Below are 11095 nucleotides of genomic sequence, written 5' to 3'. Positions count from 1 at the left end.
ATGTACCAACCAATGGGTTTTCGAAACAAAGAATATCCAAATCATGTGTGTCGGTTGAAGAAATCACTCTACGGGTTAAAACAGGCACCAAGGGCTTGGTATCAAAGATTTACAAATTTTGTGTTAAAATTGGGGTTTCGTCAAAGTGGGTGTGATAATTCTTTATTTATTCTACATCAGGGATCCGATTCGGCCTATCTTCTTCTATATGTTGACGACATTCTTCTCACAGCTTCGTCGGTTTCATTACGACAACAAATCATGTCGCATTTAGCTACCGAATTTGCAATGAAAGACCTTGGGCAACTTAGCTACTTTCTTGGAATATCCGTTACTCGCAAAGGTGACACTATGTTTCTCTCTCAGAGTGCTTACGCTCACGACATAGTTAAACGGGCCGTCATGCAATCATGCAAGCATGTTGCTACCCCTGTGGATACTAATGGTAAACTGAGCGCTGTCTCCGGCTCCCCGTTTGATGATCCAACACTTTATCGCAGTCTCACAGGGGCATTACAATACCTAATGTTTACTCGACCCGACATTAGTTATGCAGTCCAACAGCTTTGTATGCATATGCATGCCCCCATGACAACCCACTAGGATGCTCTCAAACGCATAATCCGCTATGTGAAGGGAACGATAGATCTTGGTCTCACATTGGGTCAAACGGTTAACCCGTCATTGCTCGCTTACACCGACGCTGATTGGGCCGGGTGTCCGGACACTCGACGGTCTACATCGGGCTATTGTGTCTATTATGGATCGAACCTCATTTCATGGTCTTCGAAACGACAACCGACTATATCTCGATCTAGCGCCGAGGCAGAATACCGGGGTGTTGCTAATGTAGTCGCTGAAATATGTTGGCTTCGGAATCTCTTATTGGAACTTCATCGCCCGTTTTCTTGCGCGACACTTGTATATTGTGATAACGTTAGCGCCATTTACCTATCGGGTAATCCCGTACAACACCAGCGTACAAAGCACATCAAGCTCGATATTCATTTTGTACGCGAACAAGGGCAGCGGGGACAAGTCCGTATTCTCCATGTTCCATCACCGTATCAAGTTGCCGATATCTTCACTAAAGGCCTACAGCGCATACTTTTTGAGGATTTTCGATCCAGTCTCAACATTCAGTCACCTCCGTTTTCGACTGCGGGGGTGTAATAGGCTTATATTTAGCCTATATAACTTGCCATGTAATTAGCATTATTGTTAAGATCTTTATCAAAAGTTAGGAGATTGTATTTTGGATACTTGTACCAAGTTAATGAGATTGGATCAATTGAGCACAAAATTACGATCTCCATGCCTCTACCCCGTTGGAACAAAGAGGCTGCTTCCAGTGAGACCTTCGGCTCGATAGTAGTTTTGCATAAAACCTTGGACATAAGACACATAATACTCAACCATTGGACACCCGCCGATTGGTGCACCTTTGTCTTTCGGCCATCAACGCCACCACATGATGTCTGATTAACCTTCCACCACTTTTAACATTATTTTCACGAAATTAGTAAAATAACGTCAAAGTTAGTGCAATTTCACTTTTGCTCACCTAAAGCCCACATATATACATTATATGTGCGCACCGCAACCAGAGCGTAAATAATAACTACTTATAGAGTTTTATTAGACCTACATATAATATTCTTTGTTTCTTTAGCTTTGTATTATTGCTCATTTCTGTAATTAATAGACATTTTTTTCTTACAAAGTAATGTAGACGAAGAAAAATGGCGAGTCAATGGCAATGCTTAAAACGTAGGTGGGGCTATCCACCCTCCTTGGTGTTTAATGAAAAATTAATTCGTATTTTACCAATCAGTTTTTTTCTTTTTTGTTACTAAATAGTTCTTCCTATATAATATTAGTCAAAGCAATATACCATGTACTCGTGTAGCATGCAATAATCTCTAAAATCTAAACACCATTTGACCTTAATCCTCCATCATCCGATGCTTCTCTCGGTTCTTAAGGGGTGTTTTTAGTCTACTTAGTGTCTTATTTTATTAAGTGTTTTAGTTGTTCTTTTTTTGTTTTCTTGGTGTTTATTGTGGTGTATCTAGCTTCTTGCTAGCTTTTGGATGGAATAAGATTTCTTATGCGGTTAAAAAAAAAGAAGAAAAAACTGACCTTAAGGTGTTCATTAGCAAAAAGATAGCATGCCAAATGGTCACGAAAGGTTTTCGTTGCATAAACAGTCACAAAAGAATGCATTTGGTGATATGAATATGATATTATATATGACTTAAAAAGAACTTAACGTTTCAAGCTCGATTATTTATTATTGATTATTGCACTAATTCAAGTTTATTCATACATCACATAAGTAAACGACCAACAACATATATCAAGTAGTTCACTAGTAAGGAGACTGGCCAATGTAGTTACCACGAGGATAATAACTACAAATAACGAACCACCAACCATTATTGACGCATTGCACCCTAGCGCACCCAAGTTGATTAGAGTTACGCCACACCACTTGAGTATAATGCCCACAAACTTTTCCATTAGCACAAGTATTGGAATTGTGATCATAATTTGCTTTTTCACTTACCCATAAGTTCACGGCTGCAACACCCGTGAATGCACCACTACCCTCGGCAAGGTTCTCACCATATGGTCCACTGGAATGGATGAGATTGCAGTCTTGTGCCCTCTGGTTAGCATAGTTTTGAGCATATGCTGCCACAGTTGTGTTCCATACCATGCTTCCAACACCCACTTGGGCTCGTGCCGCATTATGAGCATTTAAGTAATCTCCTTGGCTGTTTTGCGCGTGGGTGCTTTGAAACATGGCCAAACTAAAGAAACAAATAACTGCAAATTGAAGTTTGAAAGACCCCATAACGTACTCTAGCTTATTTGTTAAACTATTGGTGTTTAATTTGAGGATGGAGATGCATGATTCCCAAGTGCCTATTTATAGAATAATATGGCTATTGGAATGACAATTTTATAAAGGTCAATAACTTAAGCGTACCAATGTCACGAACTTCTAGATAGGCAGTGAAAATGAATTTAAAAACATGTAACATTTTTTTAACTAATATACACTTAACTTGCTCTTAATCTATACCAATGTTCACTATGAAATTAGTGCTCTTAATCATTTAAGGAGAAACATCTTCGCTCATTAGGACCATTAGCTACAACCCCTTTAGTAATAAACACATGTAATTAGCCAATATATTTTATACTTGCGGTACTTAATGACTACTTTTAATTTTTAAAATTTAACTCTTGTAAACAGTGTTGTAAAAGTCCCGACTAGACATCGATTAATCCCTAATTAATCGCTAGTCTCCACTTCAATGATTAATTTTGTGCTAGTCGGCTAATTAATCGGTCAACGGTCAAATACAGCTAAAATCAACGGTTTCAGGCAAGATCTAACCAAAATCAGTGGTTCTCGACGAGATTCCGATCAAAATAAGCAATTTCCGACGAGATTCCAGCAAAAACTAGCGGCTTCTAGCGAGATTTCAGCCAATTTCCAGCCAAAATATGTTTGTGTATGTCACACCCCCTTTTTAAGCCTAGGAGTATGATCAATAGTTGGTACCACAAGTGTTAATAAATCAGAGTTACATTACTTTAGCGGAAGTCTTATAAAACTTGTGGATTTAAGTTGTAAATATTTACATAAACAAAAGTCGGGTTTTAAAGATTCCCGAACTTAAGTACAAAAGATTACTTGTTTTTATATTACAAAACCACCATTATATATTTAAGTTTATACACAATAAAATCCAAGCCATCGAATTAAATATAGCACTTCGACATCCCAAGCGCTATTCTTGTTCACCTGCAAAATGTAAGAAAATACGTCAGCAACGAATGCTGGTGAACACGCTGACGCAAAATATTTTCTTTTACTTTATTACTCCTCGAGACTACGCCTGCCTCGACCCAACGTGACTTAGGAATAACAAAGTCAAATAACACGTTATAAACATGAGCCTCTACTCTAGGTCACCTCAGCAAACACCGTAGCGTTCGACTTAGTTAAGTACCCGTAAATATACACAACGGTCATACTCCATGCAGGAGAGCGTCCTACGACCAAGGGTGGTGCGATGTGCCCATTCATTGCGTAGTACCACCTATGTAAGGATCCAAACACACGTATACCACAGCCTGAGGGCTAGGTTCATACCCTTATTTATAACGGTTTTAGGAACACATAGTTCCTTGTAAACAAATTTCATATAACAAGTTGACTCATTTTAAAACAAGTTTAAAAGTTTGGGGGCTTATTCACCTTTTCTCTTTAGGATCGGCTTCACTCACCGTCCAAGGGTCTTTCCCTTCATTATCTCGCACCTATAGTACAGTATAAATATTTGTTAGTCGGATACACGATCTGGCTTAAGACCTTTAGTCTTATTTTATATCTCAACATCGATGAACCTTTAGTTCATTTTCTTTTACTTGAAAACCTTTAGTTTAAAAGTAATTATAAACCTTTAGTTTATATTAAAACCCGACGTTTCTTCTCCAAGAAACGTATTCTTTTTCTTTTATTATTTAAGAATACTCATTATTCATTAAATAATATTTTCATAACAAAGAATATATATATATATATATATATATATATATATATATACTTGCACACATATATATTTATCTATCACATTATTTATTTATTCTTTTCTTTGTTATGTTTGTATTTCTTTTATCGAGGCATCGAGTATAATCCTCGACATAAGGCTTAAGCCTTTAATATAATAATATATTATATTGATTTGTCATTACGCCTAACCTTATTGGCGTAGTGGAAACCCTAGGTACTCGAGCAGCACTCCAACGACGCTTCACTTCTTGATCAACTTTGGTCGTCAAACGATAACGCCAAGCTTCAACACTCGTCGACACGCTTTACGAGATTCATTGTCATGATTGTGACATCTGCCCCGATCCGACCCGACCCAGGTACCCGTTTCTCTGACCCGATCTCTCTTTTATTATTTAATATTTATACTTATATTTTACTTTTAATAATAATATATATTTTCCTTCCCGCCTCTCTCTCTCTTTCTTTCCGCCGTCCCGTCTCTCTTCCTTCTCTCTTTCCGCCTTGTTTCCCTCCTCTTTGCTTGTCCTTTGGTTCTTCCCGCCTAAGGATGTCTGCAGCTCCACGCGCCAGACTCCTTACATGGAAGCCTGCGTGAAGACATCTTGTTCCTGCGATGCGTGAAGAGAACTCTTCTCGCAGCGCGCTAAGAATGCATGTTCTTCCCGCAATGCGCTAAGAATGTATGTTCTTCCCGCGATGCGCTTAGAATTCTTGTTCTTCACGCAGCACGCTAAGGATTTGTGATTCTTCCCGCAGTGCGCTAAGGATTGTTGTGCCAGCCTTCGCGCTCGCGCACTCAGCCTTCCCGCGCTTAACCCTTGTATCTTCTGTTTAAATCTAGCCGTTTGCTTTTGTGTTGTCTTATCTTCTGTGCTGTTGACCTAACCTATTTAATGTCTGAATAGTTACTTTCGGCGCAGCATGCGTACCAACCCCCATTGGTTGGAAGAAAAAGTGACTGACATTATCTTTTGAGATCTGCTTTTGCCATGCTTGACCAGTACCTTTATCTGAACCGCCCATGCCTGTTACTGTTCCCTGTCAGCTTTATCTTGCCCCCTGCAGCTGCCATATCTTTTGATATCTTTTGCTTTTGGATTTTTATGCTTTTTGATATCTTTTGCTTTTTGAGATCTTTTCCCCTTTTCTAGGATTGTGTTCCCTAGGGTTTCTCTATAAATAATAGTATTATTTTTCCTAACACATCACACACAAAACACTTAATCTCTCCTGTTCTCTTGCTCCTTGCTCTCTCTGCCGTCTTCCTCTCTGCCTCCGTCTTCCTCCTTGTTCTTTCTGCTTTTCCGGTAATATATATTATAATTAATTATGCTAACTTATAATCAAGACTTAAAACAAATCATTAAAACAATAATCTTATTTATAGGTTAACTTGTGCTTGTTTAAAGTTGGTTCTTGCTTTATCTATCACCGCATCGTTTATCATGTGAGTTATCTCGTATCTAATCCCTTTTTATTTTAAATGCTTTGGGATGTTCATGTGTTCATACAAACTTAGAGTCTTAAACTGTTTATGAACTTTAGTCGCGCAGTATCCCATGTGTTGAGGACGTTTACTTGGCTGTTTATTTGTATGTGTGTATCATTAACCGCTTTGTTCGGCCTATTCCGCAGTTCCGTTGGTACCATTAGTTGAACACGGGAGACCTATCGTTTACGGTTTTCTTTGTTTACACTTGCACAGATGTTTTCTCGTTTTTATGCTCAATTGGGAGCATGGATTGAACTATGATCTATGAACTATCTTAGGCTTGATCACAATCTGATTACACCCTTGTTAAACTCTAGACATACACGTGTTGCGCGCAGATTTACTGTGATTATCTATGATTATCTATTAAACTTGATTTCTCACCAACACGCAAGTGTTTGACGTTTATTTTAACACATGTTCAGGTTTGCAGTAGCTGTTTTGGAGCTTGTGGACACGTAGGACGTTTTTACTTTTGGACCTAGAATTAAAATGTATCAAGACAAGTTGATGTTTGAATGTTATAATTTATAATATATTGATTTATGTTTGATTTATGTTCTTTATTTTCCCCGCTGCGCGTGCGCGATAAAATGTGTATTAATAAATATTGACACCAATAGTGTCGCGAGTAATGAAGCAATATGTGGCGCCCCGATGTATAATCCGCCTTTGGTCGGGGTGTTACAGATTGGTATCAGAGCTCGTTGACTTTAGGATAGGTGGTTAGACGTAACGGCCTAGAATACCTAAGAGTCCCTTCTCGCGCATGAGAGAAATCTCATGTTTGCGCGCTTATTGTTAATTACTCGTTATTTATGAATATGCTCGCGCTTGCGCAGTATATGATTTTATTCCGCGATATTTCGATTTTTGTGAATTTCGATTTTTATTGATTTTACTTACATATTCGTTTGTTGGGATTGAAAATCCGAAAAGTCATGGTGATACATGAATAGTTGATTTTCAATTTCCATTTACGATTATGTTCTGAGGTTGGAGACTTGAAAAGTCATGGTGATACATGAATTGTCAACCTCCAATACTCATTTTCTTGTATGTTTTATATTGAAGATTGGAAAGTCATGGTGATACATGAATCGTCAATCTCCAATACTCGTTTACTCGTATATTTTAAATTGGGAATTCGGAAAGTCATGGTGATACATGAATTGTCGATTTCTGATTCGAATTTGTTACCTTTATTAAGTCTGCATTTTGGGTCATTTATTTTACTTTAACTTTTGATAGCATCTAACTCCGTGAAACCAAGCTTTATAAAGTTATGCTTTGCGATAAAACCAAGATATTAACTAAAATTAAAACTTTTATAGAATGCCTCCGCTATCTCGCCGATTTCAGAGAAGAGAAGCCTCGCGCATGCGTAGACAGCAACGTTCCCAGGAAATGGCCGCCGCAATAGCCCAAGCTTTGAGCCAAAACAATACCAACACCTCGAGTTATAACATTAAGTCCTTTAATGCGGGTAACCCTCCAAAGTTCACAGGTCTCGAAGGAGCCACCGTGATGCTCCAGTGGCTCGAGAAGATAGAAAACACTTTCCTTCACACCCAATGCCCCTCAGAAAGACGAACCCTATATGCTTCCAGTGTCCTGGAATCCAGAGCGCTTACATGGTGGAATGGAGTAGCTCATGCGCGTGGCGCAGAGGCTGCTTCTAGCATGACATGGGAGGAATTCAAGGAAATTCTTACGCGAGAATTCTGCCCTCCCAACGAAGTTAAGCGCCTGGAGGAAGAATTTTGGAACTTGAAGCAGTACAGCGGTGAAGCGCGCGAGTACGCGACGCGCTTCCATGAACTAAGCCTGCTTGTCCCTCACCTTGTTACCCCTTCCCGCCGAGCCATCGAGAAATTCCTTGGGGGTCTCCCCATGGAAATTCAAGATTCTGTATGGGCCAGAAACCCAGTTACCCTCTCTGACGCCATCGAGTTGGCCGCTGTGCTTAGCGACAACCATGTCAGAGCAGGAACCCTGTTCCTGCGGGGAACTGAGAAGACCAAAACCACCAAAACTGTCCCTGAACCCGCAGAAACCAAACCAGAACCCTCAAACCGTAACAACCTCAAGCGCAGGCGCAAGGCCTATGCGCTTACCAACCCGCCCATTGTCCAGCAACCCGCATACCAACCCCCAGTTTACGCGCCTAACCCACTGTCAACCTACCCAGCACCTCCTGTAGTCCACAACTATGCCTTAACCAATCCAGCACTTCCTGCCCCGCCAACTAAGAAACCTTACACAGGAAACCAACCCTTTTGCCCAACCTGTAGACTTCATCACCCACCTCAAGTCCCGTGTCGACAATGTAACCGATGTGGCCGCGTAGGTCACTCCGTTGAGTACTGTAGAACCCCTCCCTCCAATCCAATTGCGCCAACACCACCAGCCTATCCGCAGAACCCACAGCCAACTTACCAAAACCCACGACCCAGATCGTGCTTTAACTGCGGTGATCCAAGTCATTTCCGGAACGCGTGCCCAAGGCTACAAGTTCAGATTACTCAAGCGAATCCGGTGAACCAAATTTCGAACCAAGTAACGCGTGGCCGAGCTTTTAACATAACCGCGCACCAAGCGCAAGCGAATAACGACGTAGTTAATGGTACATTTTTGCTTAATGGATTTTATGCATCTATGCTTTTTGATACTGGCGCCGATCGAAGTTTTATTTCTCGCGCGTTTGAGCAGAAGCTTGCGCGACCGCGCAGCGATTTAAAAGAAGATTTTTCAGTTGAATTGGCTAACGGTGAAACTGTTTTAATAAACTCGGTAATTAAAGATTGCACGCTTAACCTTAACGAAAACGATTTTCTGATCGACCTCATCCCTATGCCTCTTGGAAGCTTTGATGTTATCATTGGAATGGACTGGCTCTCGAAGAATCGCGCCGAAGTTATTTGCGCCAAGAAATTGATTCGCATACCTCGAGAAAATGGTGATCTTCATATCTACGGCGAAAAACCCTCCAGTGGTCTTAAACTTATGTCTTGCGCCGAAGCCCAAAGACTCATGCGGAAGAAGTGTATTGCATTTCTAGCCCATGTGGTTAAACCCGATGAAGGAAAGAAGCTTCGCGATATCCCTGTTGTGCGTGATTTTCCTGAAGTTTTTCCTGATGATCTTCCTGGTATCCCTCCCGCTCGTGAAGTCGAGTTTCGTGTTGATCTTGTCCCTGGTGCTTCCCCCGTAGCTAAATCTCCTTACCGTCTTGCACCCGCTGAGATGCAAGAATTGGCCAGCCAACTTCAAGAGTTGACTGCTAAAGGATTCATTCGCCCTAGCTCTTCGCCCTGGGGTGCTCCGGTGTTGTTCGTTAAAAAGAAAGATGGATCGTTTCGCATGTGTATTGATTACCGCGAGTTGAACAAACTCACCATTAAAAACCGGTATCCCTTACCGCGTATTGACGACCTTTTTGATCAACTCCAAGGTGCCTCTTGTTTCTCGAAGATCGATCTCCGTTCTGGTTATCATCAGTTGCGTATCCGCGATGAAGATGTTCCGAAGACTGCTTTCCGAACTCGTTATGGCCATTTTGAATTCTTGGTCATGTCCTTCGGTCTAACCAACGCACCCGCCGTTTTCATGGATCTAATGAATCGGGTGTGTAGGCCTTTCTTGGATAAATTCGTGATCGTGTTTATCGATGATGTTCTGGTGTATTCTAAGACCAAGGCCGAGCATGAGCAACATCTTCGGTTGGTGTTGCAGAAGCTTCGAACCGAGCAGCTCTATGCTAAACTTTCCAAGTGTGAATTCTGGTCTGATGAAGTACAGTTTCTTGGTCATGTTGTAAACAAGATGGGTATTCATGTCGACCCATCCAAGATTGAAGCAATCAAGAACTGGATTACGCCATCCTCTCCTTCTGAGATCCGTTCCTTTCTGGGCTTAGCTGGTTATTACCGGCGTTTCATTTCGAACTTCTCAAAGATCGCTTTGCCTTTAACAGCTCTGACGCACAAAGGTAAACCGTATATTTGGGGCTCGAAGCAAGAAGAAGCCTTTCTAACGCTCAAGCGTTTGTTGTGTGAAGCTCCTGTTCTTGCGCTACCTGAGGGTAATGATGATTTTGTCGTGTATTGCGATGCATCCAACCAAGGTCTCGGTTGTGTTCTTATGCAACGAGGCAAGGTTATCGCTTACGCATCAAGGCAACTTAAGGTTCATGAAAAGAATTATACAACTCACGACCTCGAGCTTGGTGCAGTTGTTTTTGCCTTGAAGATCTGGAGACACTACCTTTATGGTACTAAGTGCATCCTCTACACTGACCATAAAAGCCTTCAGCATATCTTTGATCAAAAGGAACTTAACATGAGGCAACGCCGATGGAACGAACTCATCAGCGATTACGATTGTGAGATCCGGTATCATCCTGGTAAGGCTAATGTGGTAGCCGATGCGCTCAGTCGAAAACCCTGCCAACTTAACTGTATCTTGCCGCGCACCCAGCTTCACTTCGCGCCGATTCAAAGCAACCTTGAATCGCGTATTCGTGACGCGCAGCGCGCATCCATCAGTAATGGTAACCTTCGCGCCGAGTTAGCGTGTGGCGCGGCAGCACTCTTTGTCCCTAATCTGAGTGGAATTCTCTGCTATCTCAATCGCATCTGGATCCCTTGTGATGAGAATCTTCGCGCTGATATCCTGAGTGAAGCGCACAAATCTCGATATTCTATTCACCCTGGCGCTGATAAGATGTACAAGGATTTGCGCATAACTTATTGGTGGCCTGGCATGAAAAAGGATATGGCTGTGTTCGTAGCTAAGTGCCTGACTTGTTCTAAAGTTAAAGCTGAACACCAACGCCCATCTGGTTTGCTCGAACAACCAGAAATTCCTACGTGGAAATGGGAAGGTATAGCGATGGACTTTATTACCAAGTTACCTTTGACAGCAAGCAAACATGATAGCATTTGGGTAATAGTGGATCGATTGACTAAATCTGCTCACTTTCTGCCCATTCGTGAAAACTACCGTGT

At 41.4% G+C, this 11095-nt stretch overlaps 1 protein-coding gene across 1 annotated transcript; it reads right to left on the bottom strand.

Moving 5' to 3' along the window:
* Window positions 1–2287: 2287 nt before the first annotated feature.
* On the bottom strand, window positions 2288–2879 carry LOC143530600 (pathogenesis-related leaf protein 4-like). The gene has a single exon (XM_077026091.1). The coding sequence runs from the start codon at window positions 2858–2860 to the stop codon at window positions 2372–2374; it is 489 nt and encodes a 162-aa protein (XP_076882206.1). The 5' UTR covers window positions 2861–2879; the 3' UTR covers window positions 2288–2371.
* Window positions 2880–11095: the final 8216 nt, after the last annotated feature.

This window comes from Bidens hawaiensis, unplaced genomic scaffold (assembly GCF_021521415.1).
Source record: "Bidens hawaiensis isolate Kalapana, Puna unplaced genomic scaffold, B.hawaiensis_p1.1 tig00008951_1, whole genome shotgun sequence".
NCBI classification, from domain to species: domain Eukaryota; kingdom Viridiplantae; phylum Streptophyta; class Magnoliopsida; order Asterales; family Asteraceae; genus Bidens; species Bidens hawaiensis.
Note: the sequence above shows the minus strand (reverse complement) of the source record. Positions and strands in the feature narration are given on the sequence as shown.